General features: G+C 46.4%; 1 protein-coding gene and 1 long non-coding RNA gene across 2 annotated transcripts in view; one reads left to right on the top strand and one right to left on the bottom strand.

Annotated features, from left to right (window-relative positions):
- AFAP1L1 (actin filament associated protein 1 like 1) overlaps window positions 1-22,154 on the top strand; it is a 97,682-nt gene that overhangs the window by 55,898 nt on the left and 19,630 nt on the right. The window contains exons 2-11 of the mRNA XM_084838672.1: window positions 3,895-4,023; window positions 6,492-6,575; window positions 7,667-7,764; window positions 10,367-10,478; window positions 11,655-11,753; window positions 13,456-13,667; window positions 14,753-14,932; window positions 18,899-18,994; window positions 19,937-20,030; window positions 20,900-21,052. Of these exons, the coding sequence (XP_084694798.1) occupies window positions 3,895-4,023; window positions 6,492-6,575; window positions 7,667-7,764; window positions 10,367-10,478; window positions 11,655-11,753; window positions 13,456-13,667; window positions 14,753-14,932; window positions 18,899-18,994; window positions 19,937-20,030; window positions 20,900-21,052 (1,257 nt within the window). The remainder of the gene's footprint in view (window positions 1-3,894; window positions 4,024-6,491; window positions 6,576-7,666; window positions 7,765-10,366; window positions 10,479-11,654; window positions 11,754-13,455; window positions 13,668-14,752; window positions 14,933-18,898; window positions 18,995-19,936; window positions 20,031-20,899; window positions 21,053-22,154) is intronic.
- Window positions 718-22,154, bottom strand: part of LOC146354346 (uncharacterized) — a 50,736-nt gene continuing 29,299 nt past the window's right edge. The window contains exons 4-5 of the long non-coding RNA XR_014788368.1: window positions 4,983-5,056; window positions 718-1,994 (exon numbers count right to left, since the gene is read on the bottom strand). This is a non-coding gene — a long non-coding RNA (uncharacterized LOC146354346). The remainder of the gene's footprint in view (window positions 1,995-4,982; window positions 5,057-22,154) is intronic.

The raw sequence follows: 22,154 nt of genomic DNA, 5'->3' as shown, positions 1-22,154 counted from the left end.
CCAGGCAAAAATACACATTTTCTCCATAGGCTAAAGCATGAAAATTTGCATTGGAGGAGGGGGTTGAAATTGGGGGAAAAATCCAATTCCATCAGTGAGTGGATGATGGAACAAAAGGCACCTGACAATTCGTAAAACACAGATGGAGCAGAATTTACAAAATCCATACATCCTTAATTGGGACCAATGCTTTTTAAGTTGTCCAACCATTATCTGGAGTTAGGCATGAGCAGTGAGGTGGCACAAATTAATGGAGGATAAAGCTATGAATTGTTACCAGTCGTGATGACTATCTATTACCTCCAGTACCCAAGGCAGTATTCCTCTTTATGTCAGTTGCTGAGAAACACAAGTGGGAGGGTGCTGTTGCACTTATGTCCTACGTGTAGGCTTTCCATAGGCTATGAGACTAAGCTATGCATAAGGAAGTCCCTGGTTCACATATCCCCTCTCTGGCTCATATACTGCTCCTGTTACGAACTCACTGCATGGCTTTAGGCAAGCAACACTCTCTCGGCCTTGTCCCCCCATCTGCAATGGGGAACTAGTAATAACAACAACAACAACAACTTAAATAAATAAAACAATACTGACTTACCTCACAGGGTTGTTGTAAGAATTACAACTAGAAAATGCATGTGAAGGAATTTGAATGCTTGAAAATCCTATTCAAATGTTAGATACTGTTATTATTAGCTGTCCTCTGCTTGCATTCACTGCAGCAGCTGGAGCCTGGAAGAGTTGTATATAGGAACCTGCCATCAAAAGCCCTGAAACAGGGCTTGTGTAATTCTTCAATCACACTGAGCAAGTGTGGAATTCAGTATTGTCTGCAGAATCCAACACACTGAGAATCTCTGTTTTATTTATTTATTTATTCATTTATTTATGTTTCTGGCCCTTAGAAATGGAAAGATAGTCTTGGAGACGTGTGAGGAATGCCTGACACAATCTCAGAAGCCAGAAGATTTTCACTGATAAGGGCTTCAATACCCAGTGTTTCTGATTAGCAGAAGTATTAGCAGAAGTCTGATTAGCATAGTATGTTACAAAATAAACTATGTAAAATTATGCAGATACGCTTCATTGGCAAATTTTATTAAAGTCACTGAACTTTGCTTTTCTTGACTCTGGAATAGTATACACAGCCCTACTTTTTAAAATAGGCTTTAAGGATAGTGACCTGCTTTACACAACATGACAATCCAGAGTATGGGTTTAGTATGGGTTGGGTATGGGTTGTCGTTGAACCGTGGGTTGTTGCTGAATCATGGGTTGTTATATTGTGCTGACCTGGCCACGCTAATAAACCATTGTTTGTCCGTAAACAACCCACAGTTCAAAACCCAACAACCATGGGTTCTCTTCGTGGGTTGTTCATAGTGAACAAACCATAGTTTGTTAGCACAGCTGGGCTCACACAACAGAACAACCTGCGGTTCAACAGCAACCCACACTCAACCCATACTCTGGTTTGTCTTGTTGCGTGAACCCAGCCAGTGCAAGGCAGTCACCATTTTCTCTTTCTGAATGTTATCACCTGTACTCATCAGCAACCCTTTGAATCAAAAGGAAAAGTGGGGGGCCGACTTTAAAATGGAAAGGTATTTCTGAACCGTGGTGGGAGAGCCAAGATTTATGCAGCACTGAGGTTGAGGTGGCTTCTTAAATAACACCCTTGTGCACAGCTTGCTGTCGAGTAAAAATGGGCCAAGCTGGGATGCCTGTTCAAAAAATTAATTGTAGCTTCTTTTCTCCTTTTATTACTTGCATAAAACTCCTTCCATTCTTCACTCACCACTGCAAAACATTTGGAAAATGTGTCATTTAATTTTGGGTAACTATATTGTCCTGTAGCTGGCCACTGTTCCCACGGGATATGCAAAAGAGCAAACGAACCTTTCAAGGTGCATATGAGGTGACTTCTGTCTTTCCCAGCCAGTTGTTCAAAGACTTCCCTCCATGTTGAACCATGGAAACATCTTCGGAAGAGCCTTTTAAAAGGAACATAATAATTAAAGGATGCAAGTTGTCAGAGCAGCGAAATGGGTGGGACAGGAAAATGTGCCAGTGCATGCAGCTGGCAGTGTTACAGCATTATATTTGGGAGATCCCTTCCTGCTTCTCCACTTCGGAATTTCTGATAAAATAGATGTTGGCTCTGAGTCTGGAGCATGTAAATGTGGTCTCCAAGGATAGCTGGCTTGTATAAAACCTCAAAAACTAATGGTCTTGGGTTATGATCCTCTAAGAAGACAGCTCTTCTTAGAGATGTTTTATCGCATTATGTGTGGGAGTAGCATTTCTATGGAAGCAGAGAGACCTGAGGCATATCTTCACATACAGTGAAGTGATAAGCTCCTAATTCATCAGAATAAAATGGTATTCCTGTTTCACTCAAGTAGCTATTAAAGCTAGTTTTTCCCCCTTTAAAGTATCCTCCATCAGTATTACAGTTGTCTATTTTGTATGTGGCCTTTAACATCTTTTTACCTCTTTCCCCCAAGCTGTATGTGTGTTTGTGTGTGTGTGTGTGTGTGTGTGTATATACAGGCAGGCAGGCAGGCAGGCAGACATGAGAGAGCAAGAGCAAGTTGTATAAGTAATACTGATCTACGGCCTTCTGATCTGATTGGTTGCATTTTTGCATATCTTCAGTTGCTGGCATACATAAATTGGGTATCATTTTAAAGGCATCTGAGGTCTTGTTTTCTAGTTTGTTGTGTATCCCACAGGGATGTTTGAGGATTTCATTTGGTCTGCATTTCAAAGTGAACCACCTCATCCGCACTTCCTTAACTGATGTGCAGATAGAAATGCAATTATTCTTCAGCTTTCTCACTTCTCCAAATTTTGTGATGCAGTTCTCAGCTCAAAAAACATACCAAATTGCATATTAAAATGTTATTTTCGGATAAAAATGCATTTAGAAATGCATGGAGAGAAAATATGTTTAGATATGAGAATTTTGTAAGAAAATGCTTCAAAAATATATATTTAAATAAGAATGTCCATGGGTTGTTTATTTTTTAATTGCAGATTCATGCAAAAATGGGATGGGTACAAAACTGACACGGACTGGAAATAGGCGAATGTGTCTATCCCTGATGTCCCAGATGTAAGATCAGCAGATCCTTTCCCAGAGATGGTGCCAATACTTTTAAATGCACTGATTGGGGCTGCAGTGGCTGCCCCCACTCTTCCCCATTCAGCCAGCAGTCCCGGCTCTTGCACAGTTTCCTCCTTACCTGCTTTTGGGGAAAATGAGAATATGATTGGCTGCAGCAGGTAGAAGACGATGCAGCATGAGAGAACTAGCTGGAGAAACGGAGTGGGAGGTACTACAGTGGTTGCAACCTCTCTCAGTGCATTTAAAGGTATAGCCAGGGACCTTCTCTGGGTGAGGATCAGGCAATTCCAACCTGCCACCTGTCTCTCTCCCCAGTCCTTTTGGTACACTTAATTTGTCCCATCTTTTGTGTTCCACACAAACCTTATGGGCCAGCATCAAGGCTAAGCATGGCTGGGCACCTGCCAAGAGCTGACACCTGAGTAGGGGTCCACTGGCAAGAGCCCCCTGGACTTGGTCCTCCTCTTCACCATTGCAACCTGCTTGCTCACTGGCCTCTCACTCTGGCCCAGACAGCGGTGGTGGTGAGAAGGAGGAGCAGCAGGTGCCACGGCCTACTTGCTCGCTGACTCTCTGCCTATCAATCAGTGATGAGAGAGAGGATGAGGAGCAACAGAGCTGGTGACAATGGTGGTGAGAAGGTGGATTCACTGAGGGAGGGGGCCCATTGAGGGAGTCTTGTCCCAGGGCCCTCACAAACCTGGAGCCAGTATTGATAGAAGTGGCTGGATTCGTAACTCTGTGCTCTCCTTTTCTGCCCACAGTGTTGGATCAGCTCCTTCCTGAGCTTAATGTACTGCTCAAACTGTTGGACCATGAATATTTGAGCTCCACCACGATGGAGAAGAAAACAGCGGTCTCAAATATCTTGCAGAAGCTGCAGCCCCCTGCAGGTCAGGAAGCCCTCACTGCCATTTCTCATCCCTGCCCATGATCAAGCACACCTTTTTTTCTTTCTCTGCTCTTTCCTACGTGCATTATTCCTAAGGCTTAAGGAACTTCAGTGTAGAAGAACGTATTCTGTACCCCCACCAGCTGAGTTGTGACACATTTCTGGCTCTTGACATGCTGGCACAGGCTTCAGTCTGTGCAGGACTCCTCTCTTTAAGCATGAGGGAATAGCATGGGTGAGCCAAACCATTTCTGGGCTGGTTGCCTCCAGTGTGACAGGTTGTGTGGCTAGCACGGCCTCTTTCTTGCCATTGTAAAAACGATCCTGTCATCAGGATCCAAAAGGCTTCGAAGAGGCTAAAGGCTAGTTGATGGAAAGGCTAGAAGACTTTATCTCTGTATGGAAGGAAATGTCAGGTCAGGCAGTTGGTGGTCTCCTGCAAACGGTCCTTCAAACTCTCTAACTGCTGCTGAACAACAGCTGCAGCAAATATAGAACAAGAGTACCCTGTGTGTTTTCCCTCATGAGAGAAATTGCAGCTTTGGAGCTGTGGCCAGTCTAAATTGGGGAAACTTATTAGGGAGGATTAAACACTCCTCCACCAGTGTGCAGTTGTGATCCAAATTGCCCCCCCACCCCCCTGACCCAACTTCTCTATAAAAGAAAACTGTGGGAGATCCTGTTCACTGATATCTCACTTCCCATCTAGTTTGGCCTATGAAGTGAGCTTAGGATGTGTTTGTAGGCCCTCCAAATGCACAGGTGGAGCATACAACATTCTGCCTCTTTTGCGTAAACAAGGAGAGAGAGACATACTGTACTACCCACACTAAACTAAACAATTCTTCTTTCTCCACACTCTGTTCTTGTTTTATATTCTCTGCAACTGCTGTCCTGTAGTAGCTCCCACATCACATCTAGTGCACTCCCTCATCATTTTTGAGAATACTGGATACATACCTGGCCCTTTACTGTTAGAGGTACACAACTCCCTCGGGTGGAGCGTTCCGTACGAAAGTAGTCCTCAAGCTGACCTTGAGGAGCAGAGATAAACAAGCATTAAACAAGAGCTGACTGTACTGCTCTTTGATTGATTTCAGCCCTATGGATACGCATGAACTTTCTCAATATTTATGATATCTCTCTGTGCATGACAGGTGAAACTGCAGGCTTTTGAAAATGGAAACTTCTCCACTTTGAATTTTTAGTACCCCATATTTTCTAAGATGGCTGTCGCACATTTACTGCTAGGGAAGCTGCTTAATTAATTCTGTAGCAGCAGCCCCAGGAGTTTTTACCTTTTACATGCCAGATAGGGTGCTTCCATGCGAGGCTTTTGTCATGTCCTCATCCTGCCTCATTCACAGAATTTTACGGGGGATCCTGACAATGTCTTCTTCATTTCATAAGCCTCCTGTGTTTTCCCACAACTTCTTCTATCTTTTCTCTTTCTATGAAGAAAAAGATGGAACCGCTGCACACTGCCTTCTAATTAGTAGCACTAGGAGCCCTACATCTGGAAGCACCCCATGTATATATGCATGTATATATGCTGGAATAGCAGATGCCTGCTACTGAGCTCCCAGGCAGTGTGAATAGTGATATTTAGCCATGCTGTAGCTGGACAGGAATTACTCTGTTTTTCCTGTGGAAATGTGTGTTTCCAGTAGCCTTCCTGCTGGCTGATTTCTGCTGAGAGGGAGGATTTCCATGGGAAGAGCAAGTGGCTCATATTCTGTCATCGGCAAGCCTCTCGGTTATCCCCCAGCAGTACCCAGCATACTTCCATGTTACTCAGCATCAATTGATGGTGGCTTTTCACCCTTGCTTTGCAGCTCTTGGGCAACAGTTCTCTCCTCTTTCCCTTGCTGGATCTTCATGGGTGGGTGAGGCATGGTCCTCCCTTCAGCTTCTTTGCATGAAATCAATACGTAGCTGCTACTGATTGAGGTTAGCTGTGTGGCTGCAGTTCTGAGAGCAGCAGCTGATTTGGGGGAAGCCACTTACTTCTAGGGAGCTGGAAAAATGAATGCAAAATGCATTCAGTACCTCTGAACCTTTACTGCTCTTCTGCCGACCTATGAGGCGGACCTACAGGAAGTGTAAGATCTCATTGATACATCCAGTTTATCCAGCCTCTGTTCTGGGTTCTGGTGAATTTGACATGGAAACATGACTGCATCTTCTGCTTCCTGTGAGTCAGCCCCACAGCTTGCTAGCAAAGTGATTGCCTTGACAGATGTGGAAATGAAGGCTCTTTGAGGGTTGAAAACCTGTATTTCTGCACCCCAACTGATTTGAGTATGGAACACTTCCCAGAGTTTTCTGCAACATGTTGGGCTTCCATGCCAGGCCATGCTGATGAAGAAAGGATTCTCAGATGCAAGGAAGGTTTGGAAGCCCACCAATCTAGTGCATTGTTTGATGTGCTCATCCCTGTCACTGGTAATGTCTTTTTTTGCCTTGCAGGGAAGGACATGAACTACATGTATATGAATACAGCAACCTTACATAATGGCACGAGCTTTGTGGAGTCACTCTTTGAAGGCTTTGGTATGTGCCGTGAACTGCTGCAGCCCTAATGCCACTTGCCCAGAGATTCTTTTCCCCCTTCCACTTGTTTGCCCTTCATCTTCTGGGGTTTAGCTGGTTACAAGTTCAAGCCCTGCATAATAAATCGGTGGTACTCAGCATTGTCCTGTTCTTTGCATGATTCCCTAAACTAAAGATGTTTCCCTCCATCTGTCCTCCTAATAATCCTCACAGAGCAAATCCATAAAGTGGGAACCTTAACAAAACAGTGAGCTAAGCTTTCCTTGCACCCCTAGTGTTTTGCAATAGTACTTTTGGAATATGCCAATTAAGAAGACACCTGTGGATTTTTTTTTAAAGAAAATGAATAAGCAGTTGGAACAAGGGTGGTTTCTATAGGGATTTGGCAACCCCAGCTGTAATTCTCACGTTTCCTAATGCCTAAACCTGCAACATCATCAATGCACCTTTCTTGCATACCCTGAAATAGTTTCCTTCCTTCCCTGTCCAGGTTGAGGGCCAAACTAGGTGATGTTAAACAAGTTTTTGTGTTTTTAAATGCAAATAACAGCCAGGATAATTATCAGGTTTGGGGGGGGGGTAATCTTTTCCTCCCCTGCTTTGCCCTTAAGGGACCATTGTTCCTTTGAAGAGGCTGTCTGTGTTGGGAAGAGATCCCCCATTAATCTCATGGTAAAGGCTCCACCCAGCCTAATACCCCAAATTATAATTTTTCCCCAAATGCTCAGATAAACAGAGCATCAGGCTGCAGGGTCATCTGCAGTTCTATAAGTTTCATTCCAGAATGCTCCCATCCTTCCTGGCTTACAGCCTCACTCTGAGAAAGGAGAGCTGTCCCTTCTTGGGGTCCCCCCCAAACCTTCCTTCTTTCCCCACCGTCACAATGGCTCAGAAACAGGGGGCTAAACAAATCCAATGCCCTGTACCCCTCTAGGCACACACACTGGGATTTGCAATTCCTTCCTTCAGGCAGTCGTAGGGAGGCATATGTCCTAGCATTAAGAAAGAAAGAGGAGGGCTTCTGTGATGCAACAGGGAAATTGCATAAAAGGGTGTGTTGTTCAGTGCATGGCTTCTCACCTTCCTCCCAGACTGTGACCTGGGCAATCTTCAGGACATGCAAGAAGATGATGGGGAAGCCAAAGAAGGCATCAGCTTGGAGCTTTCAAGGAATCAAACAGCTAAAAGCGTAAGTCCTGTCAATCCCCAGTTCCCCATTACCAAACATATGAACCGGCCTTATACCAGATCAGACCATTAGCCCATCTAGCCCAGTATTGCCTACAGTTTAGCTGCTACGGAGGCTCTGAGTGGACAAATTTAGCTTGTTTGCTGCCAAACTGACCTTTTAAACCTTTTTTCCCAGTAAAAATAAAATAAGTGAGTCAGAGGGCCATGGCATTGGTGGGGGCTACACTGGGGTTGGCGGGGGCTGCATGCCGCCCATCCCTGGTCTACATTGATTGGCTGAGTCTCACAAGGGTTTCAGACAGGAGTTGTTCCTAGTGTTGCCTGGAGATTCTGGGAGTTTAACCCAGGACCATCTGCATGAAAGCATGTGTTCTGCCCTTCCCGTCCCCTCCTACTGAAAGCTCTGAAATAGCTGTGACTGGTTATGGTGGAGCTCTCCGGGTACTTGGGGTATGGAGTATTGCTGTACAGTAGACCCTGTTCGATATGCAAAAAGGCAGAGACAAATAGTAAGAAGCACAGGGCTATGGAGCACATGCACATAACCCCGTAATGAAGGGGTGGGCGACTTTGAGGCCCTCCAGATGTTTCGTCTTACAACTTCCATCAGCACTAGCCAGTATAGCCAATGGTGAGGGATCATGGGAGTTGTAGGCCAAAACATCTGGAGGGCCACCAGTTTCCCACCCCTGTGTAATGTCTGCAAAATACAGCTTAATGTACACACTACGGGGTGCATAACTTGGAGGAGAGCCATGGAGGCATTCATTTTTGTTGTCTTATGAAGTTTCCAGAGCCATGGTTAGATTAGAACAGACGAGCAAGGAAGAGGCACATGCATGTTGGTGCCATGTGCTCTTCCATATGCATTCCATTGGGCAGTATCCAACAGGGTACTTATGCCCTCGCTGATTCTCCTGTACCCCACAGATTCCTTTCTGCAAGAGGCGCCCACTGCTTACACAAGGGAGATTTAGCACTTCCAGGGCAACCCCAAATAAGTGGAAATGCTTGTTTCTGGAAGGAGGCGTGTCCATGGAGGTCGCATGAGGGAGCCCCACTGCCCTGCCTCCTTCCAGAAACTAGCATTTCCTCTCATTTCAGGGCTGCCTCTAGGAAGCACTAAAATTCCCTTGCATAAGTGGTGGGGCCTGCTTGCGCAATGGAATTGGTGGGACCTGTTGTTTATGGAAGGGAATTGGCAGGGGTGTAAGTGCCCCGTTGGATACTGCCCATTGATTTAAAAAGTCCTAGGTGCACATATGATCTTAATCCAGTCCCTTTCAGGAATTATTATTTAGATTCATTAGATACCTTTATCAAAACAAAACAAAAAAGGACTTACAACAAAATTAAAACATACAAAATTTAAAACAGCTAAAACAATTATCCACTAAAATACAACCACCCCATCAAACAACTAAAACATCAGCGAGAACCATAAACAATGAAACTGATGCATTAAACAGCCCATCATATGCCATCAAATGCCTGGGAAATGAGGTAAGGCTTAACCTGGTGCCAAAAAGATGACAATGTTGACATCGGACAGGCCTCGCTGGGGAGAACATTCCATAATTGGGAGGCCATCACCTAAAAGGCCCTCTCTTTTGTTGCTATCCTTCAAACCAATCTCCAAGACACAGGTGCTGTCACTGAAAGGTATAGGCTGAGGCTGGAGAAATCCAATAGTTTTTTCAGAGAACCGATAAACAGATTTTGCAGGCTTTTGTATTGTCTCAAAAACCTGTTTGGTCAGAAGCAATAGTGGGGCAAAAGAAACCAGGTTACACTCTGCCATGGAAAGTGCAGCCTTTCCCAAACTGCTTTCAACTCTTACAATAAACAAAAAGATTGCCTCTAACCTAAGGGAAAGGCTTGGTGGCAGTTTGCCATGTCTGTGGAAAGAGGAGAAACTGACCTGGTTTGCATGTAATGCTAAGCCACCATGTATTAATTAACCCAGGGGTTGTTCTAGGGTCATCTGAGGGTTGTTTAACCCTTGCATAACCCACGCTGCCTGACACAAGAAGCCACAAGGCATGCCTGCCGCGGTCTGCATATTCAAAATGGTGGCCAGCCTATGGCACAAAGCCCCACAGGTTAATTCACCCACAGTGGCTTAGCATTACCGACGCACTGTAGAGAAATACACAAGTTGCCCTTCTCTTGTCCTGATGGGATTGCTTGCTGAGGTTAAGAACCACTTATATTGAACAGCACTCTCTAAGGGGCTAGCCCCATGAAATTATATCCCTGTGCTCCCCGTTGGTGCTTCAAGGCATAACCAGACCCAGAGCCAAGGCTATGTTCCTTTTTCTTGGTTTGTTTTACCCTGGCATACCCCAGAACATAAAACAAGCAACTGGCGATGAAGCTCTCCAGCTCACATTGACCCTGCAGCTGCTCCTCAGTCAGACGTGGTAGCAGAGGGCAAGCGGCATGGCCAGAAGCCCTCTGTGCTCATGGACTCTGGAGATGATTAGAGAAGTTTCCCTGCATGAGCACATCCATTTGAGAGACATGTGCAAAGGTGAATAGCAACTATGCAGCGTGACCTGTGTCATCCATGCAAATTCCCCCATTTTTGTTTCCCACAGGTTTCTGGGGAGTCTCCTCCACCACTTCCCACTACTCCTCCTCCAGAAGATTACTATGAGGAAGCCCTGCCGCTGGGCCCAGGCAAAGCCCCTGAGTATATTATATCTCACAGTAAGTCTCACTGGGGGCTGGAGAGGAAAGAAGCAGCCAGCTGTCTGAGTCTTGCCACTGCTTTGTCTTCCGGCTCTCCCATATCATCCTAAGAAAATAAAGGCTCCTCCCAGGTGTCTGACAAGTGACAAGTTTTATAATTTATAAGCTCCAGGGAGGGAAATGGCACTGTGTGTGCAGAGGTGTCACACTCCTCTTCCTGCTTCCTCGCCCTCCCCCAGTCTCACAAATGTCACAAGCAGTTGTTTGCTTGGGCTTGCCTGGAAATGTACCAGTAAACCCTGAGTGGCAGGAATGTGAGGGGGCCTGGCTAAGAACAATCTCTCTGTCTCTGTCTTTGCCTCTCAGCTTATCTGAGAGATTAGGGGAAGATGGAGTAAAGAACCTTAACACCTGCTCTCGTTTCTCTGGACTTGAATAAATGCTGAGCCCTGGTGGCCCTCTGAAACAACTTCCTGCTTCCCAGGGCATGAAGGGAAAACAATAAGATTCCTCTACGAGCTGGGTGTCCCATAGCATCAGCCTCAGGACCAATATCAGGACTGAATGAGGCCTGCCATCCAAGACTCTGGGGAAAGGCGTCCCTTAGAAAGGTCCCAGAAAAGACAAGGAGGGGAGGCTGTGGAGAAGAGTTGAGGACGGCAGGTTTTGGCTCTGGGTGTCAGTCTGCCATATGCCTTGAGCTCTGATAGAATGTAAAGGACAACCAGAGTGAAGGGGATGGAATGCAGGGCTTGTGAGCCCTGTGTCTGAAGGCAGAGTATGTCCTTCCTAATAATGGCTGTGACCTGGAGGGAGTGTCAGGAAAGGTGTCAAAAAGCAGAGCGCTTTTCCCAGGCAGAAGCCATGAAGTACGTCACTTGGCAGCCCCTGCAGGATAACCCTTCCCCTGTGGGCTGTGGTGTCCAGTGGGAACTGGCGGGTGAGAGGCAGGGAGAATACTTTGCTGTTTTATGTCCTTAGAGGCCTGTTGACCCCTCTTCTTATTGTCTCTTTTCTAACTTGAGTAAAAGCCTTCCTGTGTAATCTTTTAAAGTTGGCCTGATAACGTAGCCCATTTCTGCACTGCCTTCCAGTGAAGTCATCTCCACAGCCTTTGTGGCACAAGGAGAACCCACACACTGGATTCCTTGACGTGTGCAGTGGTCTGAAATATTCCATCTGCTTTGCATACAGACAGCTCCAGCCCCCCCAACTCAATAGAGGATGGCTATTACGAGGATGCTGACAGCAACTACCCTGTCACCAGAATGAATGGAGAACAGAAAAACTCTTGTAAGTGGCACTGCAAAGATATGTGCTGTGTAACCACGGGGTGGATGGAATCCTCTGCCTGTTAAGGACTGAGCAGTTGGCCCAGGGAATCGGGAAGAATGCAGACAGTCAGAGGATATCTGAAAGTCTTAGACCATCACATCCCTGTTGCACTAAGGCTTCTGTGTTTTGCAGGGAATAGCAAATGAAGAGTACAGAATCTGCTTGTCCTCACATGGTGTAACACACCCTTCCCCACCTGGTGCCTTCCAGATGTTTTGGACTTCAACTTCCATCAGCCCCAGCTGATGGTTTGGAATGCTGGGAGTTGTAGCCCAAAATGTCTGAAGGGCACCAGGTTGGGAAAGTTGCTGTAACAAATATAGGATGTTAGCCTATGGCAGCTTTCCCCAGCCTGGCACTTTCCCGATGTGTTGGACTACAACTCCCAACATCCCCAGCTAGCACCAGGTTGAGGAAGGCTGGCCTATGGCAAGACTGAGTAACTTGTAGAGTAATATGGGCTATATAGACAGAGCCGCAGCTGACATGCGTGTTTATCTAGAAATAATTTTCAATATTCCTGTTAAAAAAACAGTAGAGTGGAAATGTATTCCTTAAACATTACAGCTGGGACAAGAGTTTTTCAAGGGCCCTATGTGGCCAGTGGGTGACCATAGTTGCATCACCTACTCTTAAAAGCATTGACCGAACCATACCCAACTTTTAAAAAAAGAGAGGTGTTGTACCCCTAGAGCTTCATCTTACAGAAATTTCTGCCATTTTTTCCTAGAGGCTGCACAGTAGCTTAGGCCTTTCCCACATCCCTATAAAAATTATTTCAGTTGGAGGTTATCTTAATTTGCAGAACATTTAGAGAACGGTTACAGCTACCTTGAGCTTTGAATTGTATAAATATTTGAACTGGAATATCATTCTAACCTGAACCACAGAGGTGTTTTGATTTTTTTTAAACTAGAACAATTTAACTGGGAAAAATGCAGCAAAAGGTTTGAGCTTTTGTAAATTCAAATAGTACATGTAAGTAGTAAATGCAGCCTATAGCATATTGAGACATGTTAGCAACCATGTGCCTGTTTATGAAAATCTGGCTCCAGTTGAAGTAGAATGCATGTCTGCAAATTGCTTCTCTATAGATCAGCCTTCCCCAACCTGGTACCCTCCATATGCTTTGGATTCCTCCCATAGATAAACCCCTTGTGGAGATGAGCCTGAAACTTTTACTTGCTTTGCTCCAAACCCAGCAGGTTCTAGTCAGGGATTTGCAATGTTGAGAGCCCCAAATGCCAAAGTCCAGAAGCTGTTCTACATCAGAGCTGGAGCTTAGCCTGCCCGGATGGACTTTGAAAGAAATGGAAGGAAATGCACACTGTACGTGATCCAGAAACTGCCCTGTGTGGTAGAAGTCCCCACCTGCCAGACCTCTGACTTAAAACACACACACATGCAGTTAGGTGCAGTAGCCCCTTAAGCAAAGATGGCATTCTTCCACATATCAGTATTGGTGATGCTGGTAATTCCTGGCATCTCCAGGTAGGGCTGGAAAAGACTCCCGCCTGAAACCCTGGAGAGCCACTGCCAGTCAGTGTCAACAATACTGAGTTAGATGGACCAAGGCTCTGACTCAGTAGTCAGTTCCTTTCCATTCCTGTGATGTTGACAATGGCATCCTGGGTGACTAGGGTCTCCTGCTTCCTTGTAGACAATGACTCTGATGCAATGAGCAGCTCCTACGAGTCTTACGATGAGGAGGAGGAGGATGGGAAAGGCCAGAGGTTAACACACCAGTGGCCATCAGAGGAAGCTTCCATGAACCTGGTGAAGGACTGCAGGATTTGTGCTTTCCTGTTGCGCAAGAAGCGCTTTGGGCAGTGGGCCAAGCAGCTGACCGTCATCAAGGACAACAAACTGTTGGTGAGTCGAAGGCTTGCCGAGTGCCAGGGTGCGCATGTGCAGAAGAGCCAGGCATGTTTCAGGGAGGAAAGTGGGAGCATCCTGCTAATGAGCCAAAGATGGCTTGGGGCCAGTTTATTTTGCGTGCATGAGCATGACTAGGGAAAGCCCACTCTTCTGGGGACTGGCACTGGCTAGTAGATTTAGCTACTTAAAAACCGGGGGATAGGAAGGAGTTATAGGGTGGAACCGGTGAATAAGCCACATCGCTGCATGATTCTCCTCGCTGGCCAAGTCAAAGACATTGTGCGCTATGTGTTGCAGAGCCCCCAGTGTGATAGGCCGAGAGGAATATTTTTGACACATCCTTTGTCCCTGCATATAGCTGGTCTATAACTAATATTATGTGTACTTTCTTATCACATGAAGCTTTATATGCCAAGCCTCAAGCCTTGGAAAAGAACTGGGGGTGTGGAGAGTGAGTTGAACCCTTTCCGCACTGGATATTTTCCTGCTTCAACTCCCCCCACCCCATGGAGTTCCAAACGGAAACATACATTTGGAACTCCCTTTGGGGTGGGGAGCTGCTGGGATGATGATTTAGAGTGCAGAAAAGGCTAACCACCCCACTCACTGCTTTTCTGACCCTTATCACCCCTCTGGAAGTGGCATTTCCTAGCACACATCTGCATGTAACATCTGGCTCGTCCTCAAGTTAAGTGGGAACGCTTTGAGACTAGAAAGGTTTGAGCATTTCTGTACCTTTTTGGTTCTTGCTATAAAAGGCTCCAGTTTGAATGTGGTATATTTGATTGGTTAAACCAGGAGTGAGCAACTTGTGGCCCTCCAGGTGTTCTGGCCTACAACTCGCATCATCCCTAGCAAGCATAGCCAGTGGTGAGCGATCACAGGAGTTGTAGGCCAAAACATCTGGAGATCCCATCCCTGCATTAAGCAGTGGGAATGTTCTCCTTCTTTCCTCTTCTACAGTGACGCCCCCCCCAAAACCCCCCCTGCTTGTTCTTATCAGGCTGAGAGGAGCCGTGAAAAGAGCAGGAAAGCCCTGCCTGACTGAACATTGAACGTTTCTTTCCTCCCGATGTTAGTGTTACAAAAGCTCCAAGCACAGACAGCCGCACCTTGAAGTGCCCCTGAACGTGTGCAACGTGGTCTACGTGCCAAAGGACGGACGCCGCAAGAAGCATGAGCTGCGCTTCTCTCTGCCGGGAGCTGAGGCCCTGGTGTTGGCAGTGCAGAGCAAAGAGCAAGCAGACGAGTGGCTGAAGGTACCTCTCTCAGCTGCAGGGCGGGATGACACCCCCCTCCCAACCCCCTCTTTTTCTGTGGCTCCCCAGTTTTCCTACGTTTGCTTTAAGAAACAAAGCTGAACAGTGCCCTTCCTATGAGCGGCTCTCCTGCTCCTGAGATGGGCAAGAGTGGCTGGGTCCCGTGGGAAAAACGCTGTTATCTCTCCACTGGGGAGGGGGCTTTCCTACCAGGCTTCTTATCGGCCTGCAGCACTAGCTGTGGAGGGAACAAGCCAGCCAGGAGGGCAGATCCTTCTCCCCCTGCCCCCCAGCAATAGTCTGGACTTGCATGGCAGCTGGGGAGGAGCTGTTTGCTTACCCACCCCCCACGCTTTCCTGCTTTTGTTCTAAAGCAGCACAGATTCTGTAGGAAACTGTAGAGATGCTTAAGTCACCAACTCAGCCTGATGGCCGTGTCTAGGAAAGGTGGAATTTAGATATTACTTGATGGCTTGTCTTCTCTTCCCACCTCCCCTCCCCTGCACCTCTGAGGACTAGTTACTCCTACCTACCCTTTGGGGTGGGGGGTTTGTTTTTCTGTTTGATGCCTGCTGACATTCTCTCTTCCTCTCTCTCTCTTCCCTCCCACCCCAAGTCTGAACTGAAGTATGAACTACCAATTTCTATCTCACAGCAATGTGGGATTTCTCTGGCATTTCCCCTACCCTGCACCCTCCAGATGTTTTGGGACTGCAACCCCCATCACCCCTAGCCAGCACGGCCATGGGTCATGCTGGCTGGGGAAGATGAGGCTTGTAGTCCCAACACATCTGGAAGGTGCCAGGTTGGGGAAGGCTAGAGTAGAGAATATGCATTTCCTTGAGTGGGGAATTGCAGGTTTCTTACAGCTGATGTGATGTGATGGTTAGACTAGTGTCAGACTAGGAGATGTCAAACTAGCCACTGTCTCTAGGCCTAACTTAACACCTACAGGGTTATTGTGAAGATAGAATTGCAGGGGTGAAGAGAGAGGGTCATGTACACTGTCATGAGCTTCTTGGAGGAAAGGTGAGATATACATATAACAAATGTAACCCCTTGAAGAATGTATTTATTTGTTACATTTAGATCCCACCTTTCCTCCAAGGAGCTGAAGGTGGCATTCTCCCCCCGCTTTTATCCTCACAACAACCCTGTGAGGTAGGGTAGACTGAGACTGACTGGCCCAAGGTCACCTAGCAAGCTTCATAGCTGAGTTGGAATTTGAACCTGGGTCTCCCTGGTTCCAGTGCAACACCCTAACTGTGAAGGCCAAAACAGGCATGTCAGGGCCATCATTCACATGTCCATCCTGGCCATATATAAGGCAAGGGGTGAAGGATCTAACAGTAAAATGGGTGCAAGGGAAAGGAGCACTGAGCCCTCCCTCTTACTCTCCTCTGACTGTTGCTCTAGTACTTTTCTCTATCCCTGGGTCCAATACCAGAAGTGAGCCAAGAATGGAGAAAAGTGGCTGCAGTAAAGGGAGTTTAGGTATGGGAACGGGGAGGGTTCAGCATCCCTCCCCTATACATTCTTTTTATGGTTAAAGTAACACATACACACACCTCCCACTTTATATGTCCATGGGGTAGACATGTGAAAAGGAACTGTCATGTCTAGTTTGGACCTTTAGGTTCAAAAGATTTGTTAGAGAGAGAGAGAGAGAGAAGTGGTCATTTGCTCTCCCCAGCATGTGTGATCTCCTATTCCAGAGAATCCTGGCACTCATCCATGCATATGGTCATGCTTGTTCAAAATTGTAACTGGTCTCCAGGACTGAATTATTGGGGAGACATGATTGTTGCAGTAGAGAAGAGGTCATATGAAGCATACTGATGAGGGCCTACAAGAAAGGAAATACTGCCAGCCGAGGTAGATGCAGAAAGCTAGCTGCTGGGAAACTCTGTGGGTTATATCTCTGTATTGTTGGGTGTCCCCTGTGGGGGTAATTTTTGTTTAGCAGTACGGATTAGGAAAGAACATAAGGATGCAGTTATGAGAATGCCTTCTTGCTTGGAAACTCCCTTTGGGGTAAGAGGAAGTTCTATTATGGGAAGAGGAAAGTGCCTTGATTCTTAAGAAGATAAGAATAGCCCTGCTGGATCTAACCAGAGGTTCACCCTAGTCTAGGAGTTCTGATTCTAACAAAATACCAGCAAAATACCTCTGGGACATCTATAGGAAGGAATGAAGGAAACAACCCTCCCCTATTTGTCTCCTGAATCATCTGGTATCCAGAGACAGACTATTGAACAAAGAGGTTCCATTTAGCTACCTTGGCTAATAACCATGGTTAGAGCCATCCTTTATGAGTTGGTTTTCTTTCTTTCTTTTTCAATCTAAGCTAGTGGGCATCACCTTGTTGTGTGGTGGTGATTCCTTCTGTAGTACTGAACAGCTGGCAGATGTTTGCAGTTTAAACAACATAGTGGTAGTTCTGCGCTTATGCGTTCTAATGCATATCTGCCATGGACAGTGGATGGTGTTATATCTATGGAAGGTGGCTGATGGATCCCTCCAGCTCAACTTTGTGGCATAAGGGGGAATGCTGCGGCACAGTGTCCTTTTTTGGTTTGCCCAGTCTGCCTCCTGCCCACACCTTTCCATGCTCTGACAGAAACATATCCCTTATTGGGATTCATGCTGTTTGGGGGGTTGAGCTGGAAGAAACGTAATGAAATGTATAAACTAGGTCGTGTTTATTAGAATTCTGAGTACAGGGATTGAAGAGGTTTCATGTACTTTGTAGTTCAGTTTATTTTCTGTCTTGGCAGAGCAAGTGTTCCTTGGCATGAGTACTGTCAGGAACATCAGCATTTAAAAACCTCTGTTCCTCCCTGTATTCTTGGTTGTTTTTAGAATGTTCAATTCTTGCTCTCTGTATGTATGTCACTGGCTCTCCCACCCTGCTGGCCTGCGATGCAAGTCTTAAGGTCCTCCCTTCCTCAGAACATTAAATGTTCAGTTGGCCCTGATCCAGTAGACAGTCCGGTATGCTCACTAAACCCAATATGCCCCTGAGAAATTCCCTCCTCTGAAATAAAATACCTGAGCAGATAACTTCAATTCAGTTAAACCTGTTATGAGGCCTGAAGATAACATAGTGTGTACGTGACAGGGCGGGAAGTGGGTGTGCTGAGGAAATAAAGGAGAGGCGGCTGTCCAGTACCTCCAGTCCTAACTGGAATCTCCTTAAGAAAAAAGCTTGTGTCAACGTCCTTGGCTGAAATGTTATAGAAAGTGGAGACAGAAAGAGCAAAAATCATTGACATCCAGCCAGTGAATTGACTAGATGCTAATGGGCCTTTGTGATCTCTCCGTCTTGCTCTCTCTGTCTCTCTCATGCTGGTTGAGTTAAATTAGGACAAAATACTAAAATTGGCCTTATTTAAATCAGGGATAGCCAACTTCTATACTTTCAGGGGCTGCTTTATTCTCCAACAGCCATCAAGGAAGGGTATTTTGCTGTGCAAACTAACCTTGTCATGAGTGGCCAGGCTCCATAAAGGTGGTATCAGCTTAACATAGTGAAGGGTTTCATATTTATGGAGCACATGTACTCTGGAATAGCTGGGCGTTACATACAAAATCCCAAAGAGAGATGTAAAATTATGGCGTGGATTAACTCCAAGTTGAACACATTTTTTCCTTTGCCTTAGAAGAGGAGGTATAGGCAAACATTTTACAATACCCTTGGTTAATATTCAGTAGGGTCACCCGGGGGCCACATAAAATAGCTTCTGGAGCCAGCTGCTAATTGGTCACCCCTAATTTTAAGGGAAGAAAACTCTTTTACAAGAGAAGAATGTAATGAATCTGCTGTTTCGTCCCTTCTCTAAGGCAACTGAACCAGGATGAGACATCTGTGTGTGGGAAGCCATTGCAGGATGGCTTGAAATGAAGTGTGCTGAGGGACATATCAGTGTTTCCAGTGTTTTTACACTCAGGACTGTCCCCCAACAGGTGATAAAGGAAGTGAGCAGTCCCAGTGGAGGAGGACTGAGTGGAACCGAAGTTCCCACGTCTCCGATGCTTACGTGCAAGATGGACCATGACAAGGTAGTTTCTGTGGTTTTCACTCTCTTGGGGGCAAATGAGACACGATGTTAATTGTGTGAATGCTGTTAATGTGCACAGCTTTTCTTATGAAAACAGTGGCTGTGGGAGGCCCAAGCAGCATAGGAACTGGAAAGGGGGATTCAAGGGAGAGATTAAGCAACATTACAGGCATAAAAGGCCCAGTTATTTGCCTTATGGCTGCCATTTGCACAACGTTTGATATACAGAAATAAACAAGCCATCATTTTAAAAGAAAATGGCACTCCCTTGAAGAGGCTGTGGACACTTGCAGCGGGCCCAGGTAAGGAGCAGGGGGTTCGCGTGCTTGTTGCGCGTGTCTGAGGGGGTGCCCAGATCAGTCCAAAGCTATTTGGATCAATCCAACCTGCTTCAGACCGATCCCAACCTGCTTCGGATCCAGACCGATTCAGCCCAGATCACCCTGCTTTGGTTTGGAATTTGGATCAGATCCAAAGCGGTGCACAGCCCTACAAATTTGGTCCTTACTGGGAAACCTGAGGGATTTGGCCAGTGGGTCATAATATCAATGACAGAGCTACATTTTGTCTACCACGTATGAAACTCATCATGAGGGGAAAAAATGTGCTAGAGGAGCCACCTTGCTCCAACATAGTTTCTTTTGCAGGGAGGGGAGGATCTTCCTTGGGATGGCTTGAGAGCAAGGGCTGCAGGAAATGCGGGTGCTGGGTAACAAACTGCAATGCCACAGGTGGAGATTCCCAGCAACTGACCCAACGTCCATTCTCAAAGCAAAGAGCATTTGGGTGCTATGTTAGATATTGACAAGGATCACTTCCTGTGGCAATGCTGTTGGTGCAATGACGGCAGTTAAAGGGGATAAGCACTTGATTCTGCCGAGGAGGTAGCAGGCAAAAAGAGGACCAGGAAGCAACTGGACTTTTGCTCTTCTCCCTTGCCCAGAGGTCATCTCAGGACAAACATACTTCTGACTCTGACAGCGTGGTGACAGCAGAAAACTGCTCCTCCGTCGCTCGGAGGGAGGCTCACGAGCAAGGTGAGTCCCTAGCACTTCTCCCCTTCTCTAAGAGCCATGTGTTGCTTTGTTGGAGGCAGCAAGAAATGCGGTACTAACATAGCTGGCTCCTATACTGCATATAGGAGCCAGCGTGGTGAAGTGGTTAGGTTATCAGACTAGAGATCTGGGTTCAAACCCCTGCTAAACCATGAAGTGCACTGGCTGGCTTGGAATCAGTCACCATCTCTTATCCCAACCTACTTCACAGTTGCTGTGATGATAAAAGGGGGGGCAGCGAGGCCGTATACGCCACCCTGAGCTCCTTTGAGCGAGGGTGGGATATAAATGTAAAAAGAGAGAGACAGAGAAAACTACCCTTTTTACTGTCCCCACGAGAGGCAGTTAGCATTATACCCAGATGGTGTGATGCATGTACTAGTTATGTAAAGGTTGAACCACAAAGATTAAAGCACCCTGTTTCTGGATCTGCCCTGTATTGCTGCTGTTGTTCAACCAACTCTTCATACCCCTAAGTGAAGCTTCCAAGCCGGTCAGTTCTGAGTGTACCTCAGCCCAATATATATTCTCCCCACCTTCCCCCTCTTCTTCCCTTAATCTCTTCCTGGCATTGCGAACTCTGTTCTGATATATTCTGGAGGTAAGTGGGGGTGGCTGGGAGAGGAACTTCCAGTTACTGTAATGCAGGGTGAGTAACTTGCAGCCCTTCAGATGTTGTTGGACTGCAGCTTCCATGAGCCCTAGTCAACACAGCCAATAGTGAGGGATGATGGGACTTGCAATCCAACAACATCCAGAGGGCCACAAGTTCCCCATCCCTGCTGTAATGGATCTTTGCTGGGCCAGATTAACCATGTTCTGATTTTCAGCTCTGCTCCTTCTCCTGCTAGGGAAAGGCAAAAAAAGTGGTTTGGCTGAGTTAAAGGGCTCTGTAAGTCGAGCAGCTGGGAGGAAAATCACCAGGATCATCAGCTTCTCCAAGAAGAAGCCATCCCCAGAGGACACCCAGACATCCTCTACAGAGGAAGACATACCATGCTGTGGTTTGTACTGGGACATGAGATGAGGAGGGCAACTGAGCTTGGGGTGGCCAGATGCAAAGGAGGACAGCAGGTCATGCAAGCTATACCTGCTGAAATTCTCTCTTCTGCACGATGATCAAAGGGGCAGGAGCCCTGTCCTCTTTGTCACCTGGCCACCCTCACTGAGATGGAAACTGTTGGTTTCAAAAGAGGTGGCAGCTGACTTGCTTGTCCTCCCTTTCCTTGCAGCACAAGCTGATAACAAAGAGACTGCTCAATACAAGGACATTTCCGTTTTTAACACTCCAAAGGTCTTTTTAACACAGTACCCTCACTGATGGCACCCTTTTTCTTGCAACATAAGACACTGGTGGGCAACTTTGGGAGGTCCAGGAGCCAGTTTTGCTCCCTGGACCCCCGCCCCCCCTGGGCTGCATCAAAACCTCCCCAGAGGTGCCAACGTTTTTAAGAAGATTTTTTAAAAATGTTTAAAAAATGGTGGCCACAGAGCACCGAAAGCGTCAAAATTAGCTGGCAAAAAAGCTAATTTTGACCCTTTCAGTGCTCCATATCCACTGTGGATACCATTTTCCCCCACTTTTTTTAATGAATTGGGGCATGGGGTGTGTGGCATGAGTGGCATGCTGCCCATCCCGGTCATAAGACAAAGAGGCTCCATACAGGTATGCATTTCTACGGTATGCTTCCCTCTGCTGACATCCACACATTCTAAATAGTTAAATCCAGGGGTTTTTTTTCTTACTTAAGGGTGTGAATCAAATGATTCTGGCAAAGATGGAGCACCACTATTCATAATCTCTCTAAGGTATCTGTGGGGGAGAACATAGAGTAGGGCTGCTTCCAGATGAGGATTTCATTGTGCAATTGCCGTGGCTCATTCACAGAATTTTACAGGGCGTCCATACATAATCATCTTCAATTCGTAACCCTCCTGTGTTTTCCCACTGCTTCTTCCATCTTTTTTCTTACCAAAGAAAATCTGTTAAGGAGAGAAAGATGAAAAGCTGCCCAATGACTGTTCACTTATACCTCTAGGAGCCCTGTGTCTGGAAGCATCGTAAGTGACCTGAGTGATACTCATTCAGGCAAACATCTCATTGAT

Source organism: Heloderma suspectum, chromosome 2 (assembly GCF_057233095.1).
Source record: "Heloderma suspectum isolate Gila_16-S chromosome 2, 16-S_ref, whole genome shotgun sequence".
NCBI lineage: Eukaryota > Metazoa > Chordata > Lepidosauria > Squamata > Helodermatidae > Heloderma > Heloderma suspectum.
Note: the sequence above shows the minus strand (reverse complement) of the source record. Positions and strands in the feature narration are given on the sequence as shown.